This window comes from Bos mutus, chromosome 15 (assembly GCF_027580195.1).
Source record: "Bos mutus isolate GX-2022 chromosome 15, NWIPB_WYAK_1.1, whole genome shotgun sequence".
Taxonomy (NCBI): domain Eukaryota; kingdom Metazoa; phylum Chordata; class Mammalia; order Artiodactyla; family Bovidae; genus Bos; species Bos mutus.
The window spans coordinates 57,450,092-57,475,704 of record NC_091631.1 but is presented as its reverse complement, the minus strand read 5'-3'; the positions used below and the strand labels follow the sequence as shown (position 1 = coordinate 57,475,704).

The 25,613-nt window shown below is 41.1% G+C and overlaps 1 protein-coding gene across 2 annotated transcripts; it reads left to right on the top strand.

Annotated features, from left to right (window-relative positions):
- The first annotated feature begins 6 nt into the window (after nt 1-6).
- SDHD (succinate dehydrogenase complex subunit D) lies at nt 7-11,694 on the top strand. Of its 2 annotated transcripts, XM_005901525.3 has the most exons (4): nt 8-159; nt 2,899-3,015; nt 4,378-4,522; nt 10,713-11,694. In XM_005901525.3, the coding sequence occupies exons 1-4, from the start codon at nt 108-110 to the stop codon at nt 10,876-10,878; spliced, it is 480 nt and encodes a 159-aa protein (XP_005901587.2). In that variant the 5' UTR covers nt 8-107; the 3' UTR covers nt 10,879-11,694. The 2 variants fall into 2 exon arrangements, with proteins under 2 accessions (XP_014335534.2, XP_005901587.2); XM_014480048.2 differs by lacking the exon at nt 4,378-4,522 and having other exon boundaries at nt 7-159.
- Nucleotides 11,695-25,613: the final 13,919 nt, after the last annotated feature.

Here is a 25,613-nt window from a genome sequence, read left to right as displayed (position 1 = left end):
GGTTCACGCGGCCTTTTCCGTTTCCATGTTTTCTTCCTTGTCGCGGGCGGATGTTGTCGAATGACTGCTTCCGGGTTGCTGATTGACCTTGAACCTTCCGGAGCGACATGGCGGCTCTCTGGAGGCTAAGTGTCCTCTGCGGCGCCAGAGAAGGGCGAGGTGAGGGCAGCCGGAGGTTCTCAGCACAACCTCCAGCCGGGGAAAGGGATGCGGTTAGGATTCGTCTGCTGGGCGGTGAGACCTTTTGAACAGGGGTGTCCCTCCTTTCCTTTGGCACAGCATGACCAGCGTTGTCTTAGGGTCCAGATGTCCACCCGAGTGCATATTTCCCCTCCTCTGGGCTGACGTGGTGATGGGGTAGTCTGAAAGTTACAGTCCTGCTGCGGCTGTGTTCACGAGTTCTCTTTTTCTCCTCATTCCCTGTTTTTGGAATGTTCCCACCCTGAATCAGAAAAGAGTGTCAGTGTCTTAAGTCCCAATTTACGTATTGGTCGTTTCCCTTGGCGTTCAGTTCGATAATCATCGAGGGGGCATTTGTGTTATACAAGGTACTGTAGTATGATTGGGTTAAAAATGTGAGAAAGCGTAGTTCCAATTCTTAAAGAGTTTCCATTTTTATAGGAAAACATCTAAGCATAATATGACAGAAAGCAAAAACTACAGCACAGTATCTAAGTTGTATGCCAATCCAGAAGACTATACTAGCTCTGTGTTTTGGAAGGATTATCCTGTCTCACTTCCTGAAGGAGCTGTGCCCGATTTGAGTCTTGAGGGTAGGGAAGGCCACAGGAAGAAGGGCATTACAGTTAGAGGTAGTGGGATGAGCAGAAGCAATGATGAAAGGCATAGAAGCTGCTTGTTGTGAGAGAAAACAAATCGGATATTAGAACATGAAGCTCAAGGTGAGGAATGAGATGGTTCTGGAAAAGTAAACTGAAATCAAATCTCAGAAAAATTTGTCTTGATGTGGAGTATGCATTTTTCTTTGTGTGAAAGGGAGCCAGTGAAAGATTTGACATAGATTTGCAGTTAGATTGACCACCTTGGTAACTGTTTGATATTATAGATGGCCATCATGGGAGATGGGACAAGCCAAGACATAAGTTAGGAGATGAATTGAGACACTTATTGTAGTAGTCTAGGCAAGCATGGTGAGGTCCTGAACTTGGAAAGTAGTACGTAAGAGAAGATTGTCTCAAGAAATGCTAAGGAGTTATATGAGTATGATTTGGTATTTGACTGAATTTAGAAGGGAAGTCTTACATGATTTCCAGATTTTTGGTTTAGGTTGATGAGTGACTGGGATATCATTAAATAAAATGAGGAACATGCAAATGAGAGGCAAGTTTGAATGAGAAGACGAGTTGAAGGGTGATTTTAGTTTTTTCCATAGTGAGTTTGAGGACCAGGTGGGGTACTTCAGGGGACAGAGCTTGCAGGTACTCAAACTTCTGAAACTCTGGAGAGATATCAAACCTGGGGATACAGAGTTGACTGTCACTAACCTAAAGGCTCTAGAAGTTGAGTGGACAAAATGTCTAGGGGTGGGCTTAGGCAGCAAGGAGAGCAAAGGGCAGATGATGGACTCCTGGGTGAGCATTTAAGAGCAAATGCAGGAGGAGACTGATATATAATGATCAGAAAATCAAAGGGAGAAGCTGAAGAGAGTTCTGTCAGAGAAAAGAAGGGAGAAGTGGCCACCAGTGCCTCGTGCAGAAAGGCCCAATAAGATGTTGGATGTGGTCACATGAGAACATTGGTAATTCATGAATGCAGCTTTGGTGGGGATAAGGACGAGTTGCAGGCCATGAAGAATTTTAGGGAAGTGAGGAAGTCAAGGTGATTTAGACAACACTTTAAAGAAGCATGTTTAGAAAGAGAAGAAAGGAGGGGAAGAGTGCATGGGCATTATAGGACATAGGATGAAGGGAGGGGTTAAGTATATTGCATCAGTTGAGGGAAAATGGTCAGTAGGAAGAAAGGAGGGGTTAAAGATACAGGAGAGAAATTATCTTTTATTGAGTGCTTATTGAGTGCTTATAACACTGTGGGACTTAGGTTGAACATCTTACATATATTACTTAATTTTCAGCAGAGTATTATGAAGTAAATACCAATGTTTTCATTTTACAAATGAGGACATTGAGGCTTGGAGAGCCTATTTAACTTAATTGTCCATTATCTCATAGTCGGTATTGATAGGCTTGGGTGTTCTTAGGTCTGCCTGTTTTTTAACCAAGATCTATAAGAGGACAGAAAGGGATGAGTTCAGGCGTGCAAGCACAGAAATTGATCTTGAAAAAGAAAGTCGTATCTCCCAAACTAGGCTGAATTACTTGAAGACAAAGACTTTGTCTTTATCTCTCTTGCTGTTGTGCAGAGCATAGTTTTGTATGTAGTAAAAGTTTGTTGGATGAGTAGATGAATGAAAGGATAAAAGAGCCATAATTAATTTTTGAGAATTGGTCAAAGTGAAGCCCTTTTTGCAGAAGTGTTCATCGATTTATCAGTCTTTCCATGGCTGCTTAGTCTAGTCTCACAGCAACCCAGTGAAATAGATGCTATCCACATTTTACAGATTAGCTGGTGATTCCCTATTTGGGGTTAAGTAGCTTACCTATGGGTCTTCCTGGGTGGCTCAGTGGTAAAGTATCAGCCTGCAATGCAGGAGACCTGGGTTCGATTCCTAGGTTGGCAAGATCCCCTGGAGCAGGGCATGGCAATGAGAATCCCATGGACAGAGGAGTCTGGCAGGCTGCAGTCCATAGCGTCACATGGAGTCACACATGACTGAAGCAGCTAAGCAGCAGCAGCAGCAGCTTATCTATGGTCATGTAGAAAGTCTCAGTCCTGTTACAGGAAAGGTGCTTATGATTCCCTTGATGTCTCTTTCCTCAGCTCTGTTCCTCCGAAACCCAGTGGTCAGACCAGCTCTTGTCTCAGCATTTCTCCAGGACCAACCTGCTCAAGGATGGTGTGGAACACAGCATATTCACCTGTCACCCAGCCACCATTGTATGTGCATCTTTGTCTGCGCTGATTATCATGCCTTTGGCAGGACTTGCTCTCTCTGAGGGGAACTCTTGTGTCCAGCTCTGTCAAGTGAAGACCTAATCTACACTTGTGGGCACACAATGCTAGCACGGTTGAATGATGCCATTTCCACTTATACAGAACCTTCTGGTCTAAGTCTTTTTAAAATGTTTAAGTTTCTTAAAAGAAAATAGCTCTGTAGGGACAATCTGTTCAATATAGTTTAGTTACCTTTATTTATTGCAGAGGAGCTGGATCTGGATAATTTAGAATAGCAGACAGTTTTTAAAATCTTGCATATTCATAGCTATAATGATATGTTTGTTTTTATTTAGGTTGCTATTAAAATCATGTTATTTCTTGGATGAATACTATTTAGGTATTGTTAAGTCTTAGAAAATCCATAGGTGAATACTGAGGTAACTATTTTCATTTTTAAAGTCTAGAAACATCAGTATTTTATAGAGATAAAGACTTTTGATTCTTAAGCCTGTCACTTGAAAGCTGCTTCTGAGTTATGAATAATTAAGCAAGTATAGTTTTTCTGCTATTTAGAATTATTTTAGCTTTGAAAAGTTGTTGATGAACTTTGTTCAGTTAGATTTAGCAGAGCGATTTTAACTTGGGGTGCATGGGACTGAAGGAAGGTCCCCAGGGTTGTGTACATAGTTTGTAACGTGTGTATCTGTGTGGATTTTTCCAGGAAGTAACTCCATCATTAATAAAACATTCCCAAAGGGGTATGTAACCCCCCCAAAAAAGAGGCTTTCAAAGAGATGTTTAAAGCCCATTTTATTTTTACTTGTTTAAAAGAAAGTTTCATGTTCCTTCTCTATATTGGGCTATTTATAAGTAACAGAACAGAAGAGCCATAATCCTAAAAGTTGACATTAGAACTGTGCTTCTCTTTTAATTGACAGGCTTAATTTTCTTTTGGGAGGATTTTTAATATTACTTAGAAAGATCAGGTGTAAAATAAGATTGATGTTTTAAAGGAATTCCTCAGGTGTCACCAGCTTACATTTATAAGGTATCTGTCTATTATAATGAAGTCCAAGGTTGGTAATTCTGCAACAATATTTCATCCATCATCTTGCCTCTAAGCAGAGTGGATCTCTCTTTTAATTAATGTATGTAGGCTTGAGAAACCCTGTGCTGAAAGACTTCAGAGAAGGGAGATTGCATCTTTCTCATTTACCTCCTTTCTCTTACCCACTTTATGCTCAGAGTTAAATCTTAAATGCATACTGTTTGCCGTTCTGTTGGTTTGGGTTAGTTTGTGGCAAATACTGAGATGTGTATTTCCCCTGAAACTCTTAGGAATCTCGTCCTTCCTTTCTATAGCTGGTTCCAAGGCTGCATCTCTCCACTGGACTGGTGAGAGGGTTGTCAGTGTTTTGCTCCTGGGCCTAATTCCAGCTGCTTATTTGAATCCGTGTTCTGCGATGGACTACTCTCTGGCTGCAACCCTCACTCTTCACAGTCACTGGCAAGTACAGCAGTCCTTTCAGTCTTACCTTGTCTGTGCAGTTTGTTTGCTGTGAGCTTATCTCACAGTTGCATATGAGGGAGAAGTTGCTCAAAATACTGAAGATCTGAAGAGAACAATAAAACATACGTAAAATATTTACATGCCCAAATTTGTGTATCCACGTGCCTGTAAGATGTCTTCCTTTTCATATTTTAGAGGCTTTTGAACTTAGCATTGCTTTTGAGAGTTCCCCATTTTATGTGGTTTGGCAAGGACAGTATGCTGTCATGGATGGGGAGGTGTTTTTTGGATTGTTAGAACTGAAAGGACTTGAGGGAGTATCTTAGCCAAGCCTGTTATTTAACGTCTGTGGAAACTAAATCCCAGGGACGTTAAATAATTTGTCAGAATCATTTTCTTGATAGTATTAAAGGGGTTGTTTGCTTACCTAGTTTTCTTACTTCGTAAGCATTGGTTAGGAGAATTACCCTTCAACCAGATAGACCTTGCACAGTAAATGATCCCAGTTGCTCTTGAAATACTAGATCACAAGTACAGTAGGATTTCTCTAATGTGTGTATCTTGAAAGAAGATCAGTCTAAATTGATGAAAAATCAGAATAAGAGATAAATCTAAAGTCATGCTTTTTTTTTTTTTTTGACCATGCTGGGTGGCATATGGAATCTTATCTTAATTCCCTAATCAGGGATCAAGCCTGTGTGCCCTGGAGTGGAAGTGAGTCTTAACCGTTGGACCACCAGGGAAGTCCTAAAGTCATACATGTAAATAATTGCAATTGACTTCTCCAGTTACCTTATTAATTCTCTCCTTTTTTACACATACACAAAAAAGACTTGAAAGAGTTGTCTGTAATTGTGCACTAGTTCTTTAGTATCCCGTTTTTTTAAACCTGCATTGATTGGGCTTTTATCCCAACTATTTAACTGAAGTCATTCTCAACAAAAATCACTGAAGACCTTCATTTTTCCAAACCAGTTGTCCGTTCTTTGTTCTCCACTTGAACTTGGCAGTATTCAACTTAATTGACTGATCTCTCGTTAAGTAATTTTTCTTTGGCTTCCTAGATACCATCCTTACCTTGTTTTCTTCCACCCCACCAGCTCTATATACCTTCTCTGTCTCCTCAGCCAGCACCTCCTCTTGTCTGACCTCCGAATAATGAAGGTCTGAACCCTAGGCTCGTTCTTGGCTTTCTTAAATTTCTCTGCCTACATACTTCCCCCAGGTGAGTTCAGATAGACCTCTTTGTTTTTTGTTCCACATGGCCCTCTTTTCCTGAACTGCAGACTTAGTATTTCCAGTTGTCCACTGGGATATCTAGTAGGCATCCCCAGTGTAATATTGCCCCAAATCACTCTTCCCCTCAAATCTCTCAGTTTTTCCTCACAAGCTTCTTCTCTCCTGTTCTTCAATAATTCAATTAAGTCTTGTTGCTCAAATCAAAAATCCTAGGAGTCATTCTAAATACTACTTTTTGTCCTAACCCCGCCACCAGTCCATCAGCTCTTTCTTTTAGTTCTCTCCTCAAAATATAGCCTGAATTGTCACTTGATGGTATCCTCACTATCACCACCCTAGCTTAAGGCAAGTTAAGCCAGCAGCCTTGCCTCAGCTACTTCAGTTGCTTCCTAACTAGTTCTCTATTTTTGTTCTTATTGCCCTTCTGCCTACACGGTCCATTCACCACATATAGCCAAAGGGACCTTTTTATAGGGAAAATTAACATTTATCTAAAGAAGATATGGAAATGGCAAAAGGTGCATGAAAAAATGTGTTTGTTATTCAGTTCAATTCAGTCGCTCAGTCGTGTCCGACTCTTTGCGATCCTATGAATTGCAGCACGCCAGGCCTCCCTGTCCATCACCAACTCCCGGAGTTGACTCAAACTCACGTCCATTGAGTCGGTGATGCCATCCAGCCATCTCATCTTCTGTCGTCCTCTTTTCCTCCTGCCCCTAATCCCTCCCAGCATCAGAGTCTTTTCTAATGAGTCAACTCTTCGCATGAGGTGGCCAAAGTACTGGAGTTTCAGCTTTAGCATCATTTCTTCCAAAGAAATCCCAGGGCTGATCTCCTTTAGAATGGACTGGTTGGATCTCCTTGCAGTCCAAGGGACTGTCAAGAGTCTTCTCCAACACCACAGTTCAAAAGCATCAATTCTTCGGCACTCAGCCTTCTTCACAGTCCAATTCTCACATCCATACATGACCACTGGAAAAACAATAGCCTTGACTAGACGGGCCTTTGTTGGCAAAGTAATGTCTCTGCTTTTGAATATGCTATCTAGGTTGGTCATAACTTTCCTTGCAAGGAGTAAGCGTCTTTTAATTTCATGGCTGCAATCACCATCTACAATGATTTTGGAGCCCAAAAAATAAAGTCTGACACTGTTTCCACTGTTTCCCCATCTATTTCCCATGAAGTGATGGGACCAGATGCCATGATCTTCGTTTTCTGAATGTTGAGCTTTAAGCCAACTTTTTCACTCTCCTCTTTCACTTTCATCAAGAGGCTTTTTAATTCCTCTTCACTTGCTGCCATAAGGGTGGTGTCATCTGCATATCTGAGGTTATTGATATTTCTCCCGGCAATCTTGATTCCAGCTTGTGCTTCTTCCAGCCCAGCCTTTCTCATGATGTACTCTGCGTATAAGTTAAATAAGCAGGGTGACAATATACAGCCTTGACGTACTCCTTTTCCTGTTTGGAACCAGTCTGTTGTTCCATGTCCAGTTCTAACTGTTGCTTCCTGACCTGCATATAGGGTTCTCAACAGGCAGGTCAGGTGATCTGGTATTCCCATCTCTTTCAGAATTTTCCACAGTTTATTGTGATCCACACAGTCAAAGGCTTTGGCATAGTCAATAAAGCAGAAATAGATGTTTTTCTGGAACTCTCTTTCTTTTTCCATGATCCAGTGGATGTTGGCAATTTGATCTCTGGTTGCTCTGCCTTTTCTAAAACCAGCTTGAACATCTGGAGGTTCACGGTTCACATACTGCTGAAGCCTGGCTTGCTGAAATTTGAGCATTACTTTACTAGCGTGTGAGATGAGTGCAATTGTGTGGTAGTTTGAGCATTCTTTGGCATTGCCTTTCTTTGGGATTGGAATGAAAACTGACCTTTTCCAGTCCTTTGGCCACTGCTGAGTTTTCCAAATTTGCTGGCATATTGAGTACAGCACTTTCACAGCATCATCTTTCAGGATTTGAAATAGCTCAACTGGAATTCCATCACCTCCACTAGCTTTGTTCGTAGTGATGCTTTCTAAGGCCCACTCGACTTCACATTCCAGGATGTCTGGCTCTAGATGAGTGATCACACCATCGTGATTATCTGGGTCATGAAGATCTTTTTTGTACAGTTCTTCTGTGTATTCTTACCACCTCTTCTTAATATCTTCTGCTTCTGTTAGGTCCATACCATTTCTGTCCTTTATCAAGCCCATCTTTGCATGAAATGTTTCCTTGGTATCTCTAATTTTCTTGAAGAGATCTCTAGTCTTTCCCATTCTGTTGTTTTCCTCTATTTCTTTGCATTGATCGCTGAGGAAGGCTTTCTTATCTCTTCTTGCTATTCTTTGGCACTCTGCATTCAGATGCTTATATCTTTCCTTGTCTCTTTTGCTTTTCGCTTCCCTTCTTTTCACAGCTATTTGTAAGGCCTCCTCAGACAGCCATTTTGCTTTTTTGCATTTCTTTTCCATTGGGATGGTCTTGCTCCCTGTCTCCTGTACAATGTCACGAACCTCCGTCCATAGTTCATCAGGCACTCTATCTATCAGATCTAGGCCCTTAAATCTATTTCTCACTTCCACTGTATAATCATAAGATTTTTGATTTAGGTCATACCTGAATGGTCTAGTGGTTTTCCCTACTTTCTTCAATTTCAGTCTGAATTTGGCAATAAGGAGCTCATGATCTGAGCAACAGTCAGCTCCAGGTCTTGTTTTTGTTGACTGTATAGAGCTTCTCCATCTTTGGCTGCAAAGAATATAATCAATCTGATTTCGGTGTTGACCATCTGGTGATGTCCATGTGTAGAGTCTTCTCTTGTGTTGTTGGAAGAGGGTGTTTGCTATGACCAGTACGTTCTCTTGGCAAAACTCTATTAGCCTTTGCCCTGCTTCATTGTGTATTCCAAGGCCAAATTTGCCTGTTACTCCAGGTGTTTCTTGACTTCCTACTTTTGCATTCCAGTCCCCTATAATGAAAAGGGCATCTTTTTTGGGTTTAGTTTTAAAAGGTCTTGTAGGTCTTCATCAGATCAGATCAGATCAGTTGCTCAGTCGTGTCCGACTCTTTGCGACCCCATGAATAGCAGCATGCCAGGCCTCCCTGTCCATCACCAACTCCCGGAGTTCACTGAGACTCAGGTCCATCGAGTCAGTGATGCCATCCAGCCATCTCATCCTCTGTTGTCCCCTTCTCCCTTGCCCCCAATCCTTCCCAGCATCAGAGTCTTTTCCAGTGAGTCAACTCTTTGCATGAGGTGGCCAGAGTACTGGAGTTTCAGCTTTAGCATCATTTCTTCCAAAGAACACCCAGGGCTGATCTCCTTCAGAATGGACTGGTTGGATCTCCTTGCAGTCCAAGGGACTCTCAAGAGTCTTCTCCAACACCACAGTTCAAAAGCATCAATTCTTCGGCAGTCAGCTTTCTTCACAGAACCATTCAACTTCAGCTTCTTCAGCGTTACTGGTTGGGGCATAGATTTGGATTACTGTGATACCAAATGGTTTGCCTTGGAAACGAACAGAGATCATTCTGTCATTTTTGAGATTGCATCCAAGTACTTACTGCATTTCGGACTCTTTTGTTGACCATGATGGCTACTCCATTTCTTCTAAGAAATGCCCGAAGTAGTAGATACAATGGTCATCTGAGTTAAATTCACCCATGCCAGTCCATTTGAGTTCGCTGATTCCTAGAATGTCGACGTTCACTCTTGCCGTCTCCTGTTTGACCACTTCCAATTTGCCTTGATTCATGGACCTAACATTCCAGGTTCCTATGCAATATTGCTCTTTACAGCATCGGACCTTGCTTCTATCACCAGTCACATCCACAACTGGGTATTGTTTTTGCTTTGGTTCCATCCCTTCATTCTTTGTGGAGTTATTTCTCCACTGATCTCCAGTAGCATATTGGGCACCTACTGACCTAGGGATTTCCTCTTTAAGTATCCTATTGTTTTGCCTTTTCATACTGTTCATGGGGTTCTCAAGGCAAGAATACTGAAGTGGTTTGCCATTCCCTTCTCCAGTGGACCACATTCTGTCAGACCTCTGCACCATGACCCGCCCGTCTTGGGTGGCCCCACAGGGCATGGCTTATTTTCATTGAGTTAGACAAGGCTATGGTCCTCGTGTGATTAGATTGACTAGTTTTCTGTGATTATGGTTTCAGTGTGTCTGCCCTCCGATGCTCTCTTGCAACACCTACCGTCTTACTTGGGTTTCTCTTACCTTGGACGTGGGGTATCTCTTCACGGCTGCTCCAGCAAAGCGCAGCCATTACTCCTTACCTTGGACGAGGGGTATTTCCTCACCGCCGCCCTTCCTGACCTTCAACGTGGGATAGCTCCTCTAGGCCCTCCTGCGCCCGTGTTTGTTACTAGAGAAATGCAAATCAGAACCACATTGAGATGCCACCATACACCTACTCAGATGGCTGTAATCAAAAAGATGGACTGTTACAAGGGTCACCAAGTTAGAATCCTCATATATCTCTGCTGGGAATGTAAAACATTGCAGCTACTTTGGAAAATAGTTTGTCAGGTCTAACAAGTTTTTACCACAGAGTTATAATATGAGTTAACAACAGAGAGTTGCCATCTGACGCAACAATTTCATTTGTAGGTGTATACCTACTGAAAGTGAGAGCATATGTCCCCATCCACACAAAACCTTGTAGCATAATGTTCAGAGCAGTGTTATTTTAGCCCCAAAGGCAAAATCATCCAGATGTTTCAATTAATGAATAGCTAAATAAATAAAATATATGTTTACAAAGGAGAGTTATTTGGCCATACAAAGGATTAAAGTGCTTATTTGGCACGCACTTGTTACCATGAATTGCATTTTGACCTTGACTGATTATGTTGTGCAGCCAAGTTAACTGAATAGCCTTCTAACCTGACATTACTTGTGGCTTTTCATTTGTACTGTGATGTTTTTTTTCCTTCAGGGGCATTGGACAAGTTGTTACTGACTATGTTCATGGAGATGCAGTGCAGAAAGCTGCCAAGACAGGCCTTTTGGTGCTCTCGGCTTTCACCTTTGCTGGGCTCTGTTACTTCAACTATCATGACGTGGGCATCTGCAAAGCTGTGGCTATGCTGTGGAAGCTCTGACCTTTTAGACTTAATACCTTGAGAATTGATTGTACACCTCCTTGCCTCTGCTCTGTCATGCCATTTCAACTCACAATAAGAAGGAAAAACATTGGTGAGACAAACCTCTTCTCCTAATCACCTGATTGTTTTTAGAATTTAATCTTTGAAGAAAGATTTGAGAGAAGTTGTATCTTAAGAAGTTATAAGACTGAATTTTGTATTCTGGGGAGCTAATGGAGTGTCTCAGCTTTTCATAAGTCTCATAGTATAACTGAACATTATATATGAGCTTTTTGCCTTTTAATTGATCAAACTCTTAAAGGGAATTCAGCTTTATTACTCTCGATATCTGATCAAATGTCTGTGTTTGTGCTAGGATGATGGAGAAAGGGAAAGACTTAATTCATAAGTAAAGACTGCAGAAAATTAGGCAGTGTTTCGTTTTTGTAAACCTCCCCCTCTGTTCAGTTGATACCAGTTACTGATGGTTACATGTCTTAGGGAAATTTGAAAATTAGAAATGCTGATATTTCACATTACTGATTTCTAAATCCTAGAAAGAAGAGCCTGGAGAGCTTCTGAATGTAGAGAAGTTCCATTTAGGGAAGAGGTCCCTTTATAGATGTTTCAAATTGTTGCAGATTCTAAACCAAGACTTAATCCTCAAATGTGTTTATTTTACTTGTCCTAAAATAATCTGTCCACAAATATAAAATTATAAGTGATAAGTTGTTGTTTTCCCACTGGGAATTTCTAATGTGAAAATGTATTCCATGAAGGTAATTTTTTAAAAAAATAAAATGCTGCATAATAAAAATTTATTCTACTCTTTTATGTCTTAATTGTTCCTAGTTTTATTTGGTAGAACTGAGTGTCTGTTACATATATGGCTCTGAAGCAGGACTGTATTTCCTTTAATTTCTTTCTGAGTTTAGCAGATAGGTAAGTTAGACACAAAGTACTGTAATACAGAAAAGACTTTCATATAATAGGCAGAAATATACTGAGTATAAGTAGTTTGGTATGAGGAGACTAAGATTAAGTAGTAGGAATTAAAATTAGGTCCAGATTATGGTGTTCTGTGAATGCCATCCTTTATATTCAAATTATATACTGTATGCAGTTAGTCTGGTCTAAGGAATGAGTGTAAGGCAGGATGGTTTCATCTAGCAACATAGATTAAATGGGACTGGGTGCATTTCATTCACTGAGGACCTTACTCCACAAACTGCTGAAGGGGAGGTGGCTAGAAGGGTAAGTGTTCATGCTGGAGGTTAAAGATGAGGTCCCCTTAACATGCTTACAGTCTTGTAGGAGATTCAGATGTGTATTAAGGATTTAGGAAGAGGTGGTTAATTCTGTCTGGGGGCAGGTTAAAGGTTTCAGAAGCGGGTGGTGCCTGAATAGTAGTGCTTTGTCAAAGAGTGGTGGTGGTGGGCTGGTCTGTCTTGGTGGGGAGGAGTATTTTTTATTACTGGCTTTCTTCAGAGTTGGTGGCTCATGATGATGATAAAAAGCAGACTGACCTTTAGTCTGTTTCATTATTGTTTTAAAATCTCTATAGACAGTGTTCCCCTTAAAGTCATTTCTCCATCCCCACCTAGCCCCCAGTACCCGACTGCTGTAAAATGGAATGGAGAAATGGAGTTTTCCATAGAAGCGAAATGGGAGCGCAGTAACTGAGTAATGTGGGAATCTTGTAGCTATCACCAGTACCATCAGATCCTAGTTGGATCGACTGAGTGACTGAACTGAACTGAATGCTGATGGGCTAGTTAGGTGATGATTGAATGTTAGAGTCGAGGCTGCTTGGGTAACGCCTGCCCCTAGTCCTGCTCAGTTTTGTTATTAGGTTGGAGCTCACCTATCACTTTGGAAAATCAATGGGTTGCTATGAACCACTGTAGAGGGAAGATGAGGCCGGGGCTGACAGCAGTAGGAAGTTTCTGAGGTTAAGCAGGACGTGATAAGAATTGTGCTTCAGAGAGAATTCAGGTGTCATCAGGAAGGTCGGTGAACTGGAGGCAGAAGGGTGTGTGACAAGATAGATGTGGAAGACAGTGGTGGTGGAAAGTAGGAGTCACTTTCAAAGGTAGAAGTCAACATTCATTTGTTTGATAGGTGTTAAGTAGCTTCTATAATTGGCACCATGCCTGGTACTGTGGCAAAAGAGGTAGGAATTTTTTTTTTAAGAGGTAGGAATTTATCTCAGAAGGAACTCATAGACTAGTTGGGACAACAGATAAATGATTGCAATACAGTGTAATATGTGCAATAATAAAGTACATTGAATGGGGATATAACAAAGGAAACAATTTGCTTGCAAGTTTCCTGGGAGACAGAAGAGTCTTGACCTGGATTCTGAAAGATGAGGACTTGATACGTGGCCAAGGAAGCTGGGTGACTGGAGGATGGATGGCAGATAAACAAGATGGCACGTGATTTGGTCCGACTGCACCAGAGACTGACTGTAGTGCCTTCTGTGCCATGGTAAGTAACTGAGACCACCTTGAGAACACCCGAGTCACGGAAGATTGTAAATTATGCCGAAGACAGGATCACATGTTTATTGCAAATAGGTTGTGCTGGCAGCTGTGAATTTGAGGGAGGTAACAGGTTATTTCAGTGATCCAGAAAATATAATAAATTCTGAAGGCCATAGTAGAGTGAAAAGAAATTCAAGACATATTTAGAACTTAGAATCAGTAAGAATTATACTGGCATGTGAAAAGAGGGAGGGAGGCTATACTCAACTTTTTCATTATGAAAAATGAGAATCAGTGTCATTAAATTTTGAAGGAAAATTAGATATGGTAGCGGAGGGGCTTCCCTGGTGGCTCAGATGGTAGTCTGCCTGCAATGCCGGGGACCCACGTTCAATTCCTGGGTTGAGATTCCCTGGAGAAGGGCATAGCAACCCACTCCAGTGTTCTTACCCGGAGAATTTCATGGACAGAGGAGCCTGGTGGGCTACAGTCCTTGGGGTTACAAAGAGTCAAACATGACTGAGTGACAGTTTTAACTCATTCATTGGAGGGATAGGTCACTAAGTTTTTGATTTGTGAGATACCCAGGAAAAGAGATTTTGTAGACTTGGCATTTTTTGTCAATATGACAGACTAAATTTTAGGTATTACTTTGCTATGACACACATGTTGAATACCTTTTACAATGTGGCTGAGCTTGCAATAGCTGTTGAACAATACTAAAATTACTCTTTTATCAGCAAGGGGAAGAAAGGCAGTTAGATTTTAATTGGAACAGTTACTTATAAAAGAAGCAGACAAACAATATAGAAGGCAATGAGCTTATGTGGTTCCTAATTTTGAGTAAGCATCACTAAAACACACATCAACAAGAATGGTTTAAAGGAATGAAGTTAGAGGTTAGGTTAGTAAAGAAAGAAAAGTCCTGTTGAACATCTGTATCCCACAGTACAGCTCTGGGATATTTTAAAGTTTCAGCTCATAGAGTGTTTTAGCTAATCGAACTACAAAGAATACAAAACATACCTAATTATTTTTAGTATCTCTCCTTTCATGAGGTAAGAAAATAACATTACAGTCATCCAAGACACTCCAAAGAAAGTTTAGATATAAAAGACCTCTTAACAATTCTGTTATTCTGAATTTAAGCCTTTTGAGCTTAGGAAATAAAAAGAAACAGCCTATCAGAGAATATTGGTTATTAAAAATAAGCTTAAGTCAAAGATACCAAAATACAAGAAAACATTTTGCTTTAGAGTGACAATATACACAACAGGAAACTTAGAAGTGAAGAACTTTTGCAAAGACTAATTCAAGAGAATGATAAAGGCGTAAATACTATATTTAAAGATAAATCTTATTTTCTACTACTAATTTTGCCTGTAAAAATAATTTATAAGGCCTTTTTACTTACTAATCTTCATATATCTTCATATATTATGATTATATACATATACAAATATATATTTAAAGCTTTAGCCTTTAGCTTTAAATTTTGATTTTAGCATGTTTCACAAACATTATTTTGTTAAATTTTCTACCTTCATGAACTGTAAAAATTCCCTTGAGAAATAGACAAATATCCATTTTTTCAAATTTATGTATATTTTTATTGCACCTACTATATCTAGTGTGTATATATATATCTGCTTCATCTTTTTATTTTTAATGGATGGTATGCTACAGTTGTAAAGCAATAAGATTTGAGGAAACACTGAGAATTTTGCTTTTTGCTAAATGGTAGCAAGTTGAACAGCAATCAAAAAATATAGAAGGTTTTAGTTAAAAGTTATTGCTGCTTTCTCTACCTGAATTAAAAAAAAATCAGTTGTCATCTAATACAATTTTATATTGTATATACAGAAATATGGATGTCTGAAAAAGTCATGACTATAAACTCCCACTGAGGGGGCAGGTAGGAGACAAAGATGAATTCTGAGCTGCTACTAAGAGTATTCCTGTTTTTTCACCATGGGGCAGGGCAGGGAACTGAGGTTACCTGACCTTGTTTGGGGATGTGGGTTGGTTTGTTTTTAGTTTCATTACTTGTTATCTCTAGGAGACTGGGAGCCAGTGATCCTCTTATTCTGCTACAGTCTTTAAACAGTCTTTAAAGAACAAAAAGCAAGGGCCGCCAAAACTTAAATCTTTCTTGACTTCCTATTTTATTCTCTAATGGTTCATGTTTTTAGATATCTATATGTATCTATTCTGTTTCTTGGATAAAAGATTTTGCCAAGGATCAAAAGAAGAAACCCTAGAATTTAAATGGGGAGTGCTATATATCACAATGGGTTTCTTCCCAAACTGACAGTGTTTAGGTTTTAAGCAAAATAAAGTGTCAGTTAATGTGAAATTCACTCACGAAGACTTGAGATTTTTGCTTTATGAAAACAGAGAATTAAAATTCTTTTATGCCAAAAATGTGCATTCAGAGTCCATGAACTATGCTCTGTTTTTATTTAGGGATAGACTGTCAGACCCCGTTCTTCCCATTTCTTGGTAGAAACATGGTATAGAGTGCATCTCTTGGCTTCCTGCTGATGCGCAGGACACCACTGCACAGCCCACTCACAGTGCCTACCAGCCCTCTCTAGGACATGATCTCTTCTGGTTCTGTTCTACACTTACTTCATATCCTGTGCTTGATGGGAGTGTGTGACATGCTGCTCTGACACTATTCAATTAGCGTTTGTCTTTATACCGGTGCCCTTGCTTACTGCATATGTCGCTTACAGCAGCAGTTTAAGGGGCTCTGCAGGGCTGGAGAAACCATGCATTCAGGAGGCCTGTGGGCAGTGGATAACAGACCAGTTACATGCCTTATGAAGGTAGTCAGGAGACATCTGTAGGCTTGCTTCTCCACATTCTGATACCGTGAACTAATGGGAACAAGGTCTAGGGGGCCTTGGTGTGCTAATGGGCTCCCCAGGTGGCTCAGTGGGTAAAGAAACTGCCTACAGTCCAGGAGATGCCAGAGATATGGGTTCGATTCCTGGGATGGGAAGTTCCCCTGGAGGAGGGCATGGCAACCCACTCCAGTATTCTTGCCTAGAGAATCCCATGGACAGAGGAACCTGGTGGGCTCAGTCCATAGGTTGCAAAGAGCCAGACATGACTAAAGCGACTGAGTGCAGCACAATATCTAGTTTAGTCTTAATTATCCATCTAGTTATAACCTTTAATCATAGCAATAAATTTTTGTGCTGTTAAAGACAGACGGTGACTTAAGTGACCATAGAAGGCAGGTGACTTAAGAACTGATGTACATCAGTAAACACTCATGTTAAAAGGACATAGGAACATTCTACTAAATAATTGATGGTCAATTTATAATGTATAAAAATACTTTAAAGTATTTTTGATTGGTGACCAATGTTTTCTATTCTCTGTCTTACTTAGAAATTATCCAGGTATCCAAGGATGATGTACTATTTACCTTAAAGAATTGTTGTTCCGTTGCTAAGTCATGTCTGATTCTTTGCAACCCCAACTCTGTCCTCCACTATTTCCTGGAGTTTGCTCAAATTCATGTCCATTGTGGAGAAGACAATGGCACCCACTCCAATACTCTTGCCTGGAAAATCCCGTGGACGGAGCAGCCTGGTAGGCTGCAGTCCATGGGGTCGCTAAGAGTCGGACACAGCTGAGTGACTTCACTTTCACTTTTCACTTTCATGCATTGGAGAAGGAAATGGCAACCCACTCCAGTGTTCTTGCCTGGAGAATCCCAGGGACAGAGGAGCCTGGTGGGCTGCCATCTATGGGGTCACACAGAGTCGGACACGACTGAAGTGACTTAGTAGCAGCAGCATGTCCATTGAGTCAGTGATGCTATCTAACCATCTCATCTTTTGCCACCCTCTTCTCCTTTTGCTTCAGTCTTTCCCAGCATCACAGTCTTTTCTGCTGAGTCAGCTCTTTGCACCAGGCTGTCAGAGTATTGGAACTTGAGCTTCAGCATCAGTCCTTCAAATGAATATTCAGGGTTGATTTAAGGATTGATTGGTTTGATCTCCTTGCTGTCCAAGGGACTCTAAAGAATCTTCTCAAGCACAACAATTTGAAAGCATCAATTCTTTGGCACTCAGCCTTCTTTATGATCCAATTCTCACCATACATGACTACTGGAAAAACCATAGCTTTGACTATATGGACTTTTGTTGGCAAAGTGATGTCTCTGCTTTTTAATATGCTGTCTAGATTTGTCATAGCTTTTCTTTCGAGGAGCAAGCCTCTTTTAATTTCATGACTGCAGTCACTATCCACAGTGATTTTGGAGTCCCCCAAAATAAAGTCTGTCACTGTTTCCATTTTTCCCCCATCTGTTTGCCTTGAAGGGATGGGAACAGATCTTCATTTTTTGAATGTTGAGTTTTAAGCCAGCTTTTTCACTCCTCTTTCACCCTCATCAAGAGGCTCTTTAGTTCCTCTTCACTTTCTGCCATTAGGGTGGTATCATCTGCATGTCTGAGGTTGCTGATATTTCTCCTGGCAATCTTGAGTCAGGCTTGAGCTTCATCCAGCCCAGCATTTCACATGCTGTACTCTGCATAGAGGTTAAATAAGCAGGGTGACAATGTACAGCCTGGACGTACTCCTTTCCCAATTTGAAACCAGTCCATTGTTCCATATCTTGTTCTAACTGTTGCTTCTTGACCTGCATACAGGTTTCTTAGAAGGCAGGTAAGATGGTCTGGTATTCCCATCTCTTTCAGAATTTTCCACAGTTGTGATCCACACAGTCAAAGGCTTCAGCATAGTCAATGAAGCAGAAGTAGATGTTTTTCTGGAATCCACTTGCTTTTTCTATGATCCAACAGATGTTGGCAATTTGATCTCTGGTTTCTCTGCCTTTTCTGAATCCAGCTTGTACAGCGGGAAGTTCTCAATTCACAGACTGTTGAAGCCTAGCTTGAAGGATTTTGAGCATTACATTACTAGCATGTGAAATGAGGGCAATTGTGCAGTAATTTGAACATTCTGCGGCATTGCCTTTCTTTGGGATTGGAATGAATACTGACGTTTTCCAGTCCTGCGGCCACTGCTGAATTTTTCAAATTTGCTGGCATAATGTGTGCAGCACTTTTACAACATCATCTTTTAGGATTTGAAATAGCTCAACTGGAATTCCATCACCTCCATTAGCTTTGTTTGTCATGATGCTTCCTAAGGCCCACTTGGCTTCACATTCCAGGATGTCTGGCTCTCGGTGAGTGATCACACCATCGTGATTATCCAGGTCATTAAGATCTTTTTTGTACAGTTCTTCTGTGTATTCTTGCCACCTCTTCTTAATATCGTCTGCTTCTGTTAGGTCTATACCATCTCTGTCCTTTATGTGTCCATCCTTGCATGAAATATTCCCTTGATATCTCTCATTTTCCTGAAGAGATCTCTAGTATTTCTCATTCTGCTTGCTTTCCTCTATTTCTTTGCATTGATCACTGAGGAAGGCTTTCTTATCTCTCCTTGCTTTTCTCTGGAAGTCTGCATTCCGATGGGTGTATCTTCCCTTTTCTCCTTTGTCTTTTGCTTCTCTTCTTTTCTCAGCTATTTTTAAGGCCTCCTTAGACAGCCATTGTGCCTTTTTTCATTTCCTCTTCTTGGGGATGGTTTTGATCACTGCCTCTTAAACAGTGTTACGAACCTCCATTTGTAGGTCTTCAGGCGCTCTATCAGATCTAATCCCTTGAATCTATTTGTCACTTCCACTGTACAGTCATAAGGGATTTGCTTTAGGTTATACCTGAATGGCCTAGTGGTTTTCCCTACTTTCTTAGATTTGAGCCTGAATTTTGCAATAAGGAGCTTGATAATATGAGCCACAATAAGCTTGGTCTTGTTTTTTCTGACTGTGTAGGGCTTCTCCATCTTTGGCTGAAAAGAATATAATCCGTGTGATTTCAATATTGACCAGCTGGTGATGTCCATGTGTAGAGTTGTCTCTTGTGCTGTTGGAAGAGAGTGTTTGCTCTGACCAGTGCATTCTCTTGGCAAAACTGCTTTGCTTCATTTTGTACTCCAAGGTCAAACTTGCCTGTTACTCCAGGTATCTCTTGGCTTCTTACTTTTTCATTCCAGTCCCCTCTGATGAAAAGAACATCTTTGTTTGGCGTTAGTTCTAGAAGGCCTTGCAGGTCTTCATAGAACAATTCACCTTCATCTTCTGTGGCATCAGTGGTTGGGGCATAGACTTAGATTACTGTGATATTGAATGTTTTGCATTGGAAGTGAACCAGGATCATTCTGTTGTTTTTGAGACTGCACCCAAGTACTGCATTTTGGACTCTTTTGTTGACTATGAGAGCTACTCCATTTCTTCTAAGGGATTCTTGCCCACAGTAGTAGATATAATGGTCATCTGAATTAAATTTGCCCATTCCCATCTGTTTCAGTTTACTGATTCCTAAAATGTTGATGTTCACTCTTGCCATCTCTGTTTAATGGCACTTCCAATTACCTTGATTAGTGGAAAAAACATTGCAGGTTCCTATGCAATACTGTTCTTTACAGCACTGGACTTTGCTTTCACCACCAGACACATCCACAACTGGGCAGTGTTTCTGCTTTGGCTCAGCCTCTTCATTCCTTCTGGAGCTATTTCTCTGCTCTTTTCAGTAGCATATTGGACACTTACAGACCTGGGGGGTTCATCTTTCAGTGTTATATCTTTTTGACTTTTCTGTTCATGGGGTTTTCAAGTCAAGAATGCTGAAGTGGTTTGCCATTCCCTTCTCCATTGGACCACATTTTGTCAAAACTCTCCACCCTGACTCATCAGTCTTTTGTGGACCTACATGGCATAGCTCATAGTTTTTATTTGGAAATTTGTGTGTATATACATATTTGTCTATTTGGTCTATTCCAAATTTTGGAAAGACCCTGATTCTGGGAAAGGTTGAAGGCAAAATGAGGAGAGGATGACAGAGCATCAGTTCAGTTCAGTTGCTCAGTTGTGTCAGACTCTTTGCGACCCCATGAACTGCAGCACGCCAGGCCTCCCTGTCCATCACCAACTCCCGGAGTCCACCCAAACCCATGTCCACTGAGTTGGTGATGCCATCCAACCATCTCATCCTCTGTCATCCCCTTCTCCTCTTACCCTCAATCTTTCCCAGCATCAGGGTGTTTTCAAATGAGTCAGCTCTTTGCATCAGGTGGCCAAAGTATTGGAGCTTCAGCTTCAGCATGAGTCCTTCTAATGAATATTCAGGACTGATTTTCTTTAGGATGGACTGGTTGGATCTCCTTGCAGTCCAAGGGACTCACAAGAGTCTTCTCCAACACCACAGTTCAAAAGCATCAATTCTTCGGCACTCAGCTTTCTTTATAGTCCAACTCTCACATCCATACATGACCATAACCTTGACTAGATGGACCTTTGTTGGCAAAGTAATGTCTCTGCTTTTTAATATGCTGTCTAGGTTGGTCATAACTTTCCTTCCAAGGAGTAAGGATCTTTTAATTTCATGACTGGAATCACCATATGCAGTGATTTTGGAGCCCCAAAAAATAAAGTCAGCCACTGTTTCCACTGTTTCCCCATCTATCTGCCATGAAGTGATGGGACCAGATGCCATGATCTTCATTTTCTGAATGCTGAGCTTTAAGCCAACTTTTTCACTCTCCTCTTTCACCTTCATCAGGAGACTCTTTAGTTATTCTTCACTTTCTCCCATAAGGGTGGTGTCAAGATGGCTAAATAGCATCACTGACTCAACGGACATAAATTTGAGCAAACTCTGGGATATAGTTAAGGACAGGGAAGCTGGCATGCTGCAGTCCATGCAATTGCAAAGAGTCAAACACAATTTAGTGACTGAACAACAACAACATATGCATTCTCTTGACAGTGATTAATTGTATATTTTTGTAATGTTTATTATTTTGGCAATGAATATATATTCCAGTTAGAACAATAGCTTAACAAAATAGAATGACAATGCATGGGTAGTATGTCTCTATCTTCCTACTGGGGTTTGGCCTCTTCCTACTCTTCATTCTTTGATGAAACTGGATAGTGGTTTCAATAGTGTGTGAACGCAGGCTGATGATCTTAATCTTTTGTTTTTAGGCTAAATAGTGTTGGTATCTGGAGCCTCCTTCATCTTTACTCTCCAGAAAGTGTGTTCACTTATTCATTTGAGCACTGGGGATAGACATGGAGACAAATATGTTGGTATTGTGTAAAATTTTTTTTGATTATTTGTTTATTATTTGTTTATTTTTGGCTGTACTGGGTATTCGTTGCTGCATGAGAGCTTGCTCTAGTTTCCGCAAGCAGAGGCTACTCTTTGCTGCAGTGTGCAGGCTTCTCATCGTGGTGGCTTCTCTTGTTGCAGAGCGCCAGCTCTAGGCGCCTGGGCTCAGTAGTTGTGGCACATGAGCTTAGTTGCCACATGGCATGTGGGATCTTCCTGGACCAGGGATTGAACCCATGTCCCCTGCATTGGCAGGCAGATTATTAACTACTGGACCACCAGGGAATTTGGTACTGTTTGACATGTTAAGTGATGGTGTAATGGAGGAAAAAAAAAAAAAGTGTTGTATAACCACAAGTGAGAGAATGGGGTCAACACACAAAGAAAGTCTAAAAACATTGGTTACGTGAAAATCCCTTTTGTTCTGCTGAGCAAGTAATGATTGGGAAATATAGATGTGAGCCCAAGTTTGGGAGCAAAGATTGAGGGGAATCAAAAATTGTTCCAAAAAGTAAAATAAGGAGAATTTGAAGTTTCTAGGACTAATCCAGAAGAGACTTGGGAAAGAGAAGAGAACAGAGGGACAGATGAGAAAAGAGGTGGTGAGATGGTGTGAGGCCGGGATCTGGGGACAATAGGGTTACAGTAGCCAGAGGGGAAAAAAAAATCCTGATTGTGGATGACCAACAGATGGACAAGGTTATTCGTGTGCAATTTGTTGTTTTTTTTCTTTTTCATTTTGACAGCATGATTCATTCTTTTGTCCCTCACACTTTTTTTGGTAATGTTGCTAGAGACATAGAGACTATGTCTTGAAAAAATATTAGTGGTTTGTTTTATTTTATTTTGGATATTTTATATCAGGAGTAAATTTCTATCAGGATCAAAGCAATATCCTTATTCCAGAGCACATGCTAGATGCCAAGATGATCCACAAACTGTATCAATTCACTGGAAGAAGGCGTCTGGAGCCACAAATGACTATGAGAGTGTAAACCTCCTAGGAATTTGCAGAACTCCTTGGAGTAGATGTGGAGATCTAATATTCTATGCAATGGAGTTCCACAATGTGGAATACTAGATCTCAGGAAAACCTCAGGTGACATCCAGGTTACACTATGCAAAACCCCTGTTCAGTGTTCCTTCATGTTTGTTGAATTCAAGTTCAGCCTTATGCAATGAGCTTTCTCATTACTTAGAAGGTATGATTTGAATGAGCTCCTAGACCTAGCCTACCTGGACTATCTCCTCTCTGACCTCAAAGCCTTACCTGCAACTCTCTTCACTCTTCTAGTCTAGAAAGCACAAATGAGGCATTGTTTCAGCAAAGTCCTATCTACTTTACAGGATTGCCATAGAGATTTTAAAAGATGTTAAAATAGTTAGGGCATTTAAAAATGCTATACCAATATAGACATTCGTTACTGTGTTATTGTTTTTATTTCTAATAAAGATGATCAGTTCAGTTCAGTTACTCAGTTGTGTCCGACTCTTTGCGACCCCATGAATCGCAGCACGCCAGGCCTCCTTGTCCATCACCAACTCCCGGAGTTCACTCAGACTCACGTCCATCGAGTCAGTGATGCCATCCAGCCATCTCATCCTCTGTCGTCCCCTTCTCCTCCTGCCCCCAATCGCTCCCAGCATCAGAGTCTTTTCCAATGAGTCAACTCTTCGTATGAGGTGGCCAAAGTACTGGAGTTTCAGCTTTAGCATCTTTCCTTCCAAAGAAATCCCAGGGCTGATCTCCTTCAGAATGGACTGGTTGGATCTCCTTGCAGTCCAAGGGACTCTCAAGAGTCTTCTCCAACACCACAGTTCAAAAGCATCAATTCTTCGGCACTCAGCTTTCTTCACAGTCCAACTCTCACATCCATACATGACCACAGGAAAAACCATAGCCTGACTAGACGAACCTTTGTTGGCAAAGTAATGTCTCTGCTTTTGAATATGCTATCTAGGTTGGTCATAACTTTCCTTCCAAGGAGTAAGCGTCTTTAATTTCATGGCTGCAATCACCATCTACAGTGATTTTGGAGCCAAAAAAAATAAAGTCAGCCACTGTTGCCACTGTTTCCCCATCTATTTCCCATGAAGTGGTGGGACCAGATGCCATGATCTTCATTTTCTGAATGTTGAGCTTTAAGCCAACTTTTTCACTCTCCTCTTTCACTTTCATCAAGAGGCTTTTGAGTTCCTCTTCACTTTCTGCCGTAAGGGTGGTGTCATCTGCATATCTGAGGTTATTGATATTTCTCCCGGCAATCTTGATTCCAGCTTGTGTTTCTTCCAGCCCAGCGTTTCTCATGATGTACTCTGCATAGAAGTTAAATAAGCAGGGTGACAATATACAGCCTTGACGTACTCCTTTTCCTATTTGGAACCAGTCTGTTGTTCCATGTCCAGTTCTAACTGTTGCTTCCTGACCTGCATACAGATTTCTCAAGAGGCAGATCAGGTGTTCTGGTATTCCCATCTCTTTCAGAATTTTCCACAGTTTATTGTGATCCATACAGTCAAAGGCTTGGGCGTAGTCAATATGATAGTAAACATTAAAAAATTGTACCTATAATTATATACCAGGTACACTATGAATTTTCTCATTTAATACTCATAACATTTCTGTGAGTGTCTCTATGAGACAGGAAGTATTATTTGTCTTCTCATTTTAGAGATGATAATAATTACCTAGAGCCAAGAATTGAACACAGTTCTACAGGACTAGAAAATTGTCCTTTTAATGAGCTAAATAATAAATACAGATTAATAACTGGTGTTTTAGAAACTAAATCGGTGATGCTACTTCCCTGGTGGTCCAGTAGCTGAGACTCGGTGCTCCCAGTGCAGGGGGCCTGGGTTTGATCTGTGTTCATTGAACTTGATCCCACATCTTTAGCTGCAACTACAGATACCACATGCTTCAATGAAGATGGAATATCATGCATGCCATGACTAAGTCCGACACAGCCAAATAAAAAAAATTGGTGAGAAATACAAACAACTCTACAGAAAAATGAGCAATGGTTAAAGATAGACAAATAGTTTTTAAATATATGAAAATCGCAACAGCTTTACTTAATAATAAAACCATGATTAAATACCATAGCACTTATGTGATTACCAAAGACGAGAAAGCTTAATAACACCTGGTGAAGTTCATAGCAGCAGGTAGAAAAGCAGAAAAGGTGAAGTAAACCAATCAGCTTGATGAGGATCTTGTGAGAAAGAGGGGCTAGAGCCATTTCTGTCAGGTTCTGTTCAACAAGTAAGTTCACAGAAAAAAAGAGAGATCCTGCCACCCCAGGAGCTCATAGTCTGGTGGGAGGACACAGATACATAAGTGAAAGTGCGTGATACAGACTGGGAAAAGAGTACGTTCACAAGGTAAGTCTGAGGAGAAAGGATAGAGAATGGGATTCCCACAGCATTTAGTTTTCCCACACAGCATTTTAAAGTTACCGTGTGGGAAAGCGTTAAGAGCAAAGCTCCCAGACCAGCCCATTGAAAGATGCCTAGGGATTTCCTTGGTGGTCCAGTGGTTAGAATTTTTTGCTTCCACTGCAGGGCGTGTGGGTTCCATCTGTGCTCAGGGAACAAGATCTGACATGCTTTGTGGCCAAAAATAAATAAATATATAAGTTGGTTTTGTTCAGTTGCTCAGCCGTGTCCGACTCTTGCTACCTCATGAACTGCAGCATGCCAGGCTTCCCAGTCCACCATCTCCCGGAGCTAGAAGTTAACCCAGCTCTAAAGATTGATTCTATATGAATTTAATTGTGCTTATATATATCCTTCGGAGAAGGCAATGGCACCCCACTCCAGCACTCTTGCCTGGAAAATCCCATGGATGGAGGAGCCTGGTGGGCTGCAGTCCATGGGGTTGCACAGAGTCGGACACGACTGAGCGACTTCCCTTTCACTTTTCACTTTCATGCATTGGAGAAGGAAATGGCAACCCACTCCAGTGTTCTTGCCTGGAGAATCCCAGGGACGGGGGAGCCTGATGGGCTGCGGTCTATGGGGTCGCACAGAGTCGGACACGACTGAAGTGACTTAGCAGCAG

Bases quoted from the DNA above. Each gene is read 5' to 3' on its own strand.
- SDHD (XM_005901525.3), top strand. From the start codon at position 108: ATGGCGGCTCTCTGGAGGCTAAGTGTCCTCTGCGGCGCCAGAGAAGGG. The intron at 160-2,898 runs GTGAGGGCAGCC...CTCTTTCCTCAG, and splicing joins CGGCGCCAGAGAAGGGCGAG to CTCTGTTCCTCCGAAACCCA. The intron at 4,523-10,712 runs GCAAGTACAGCA...TTTTTCCTTCAG, and splicing joins CTCACTCTTCACAGTCACTG to GGGCATTGGACAAGTTGTTA.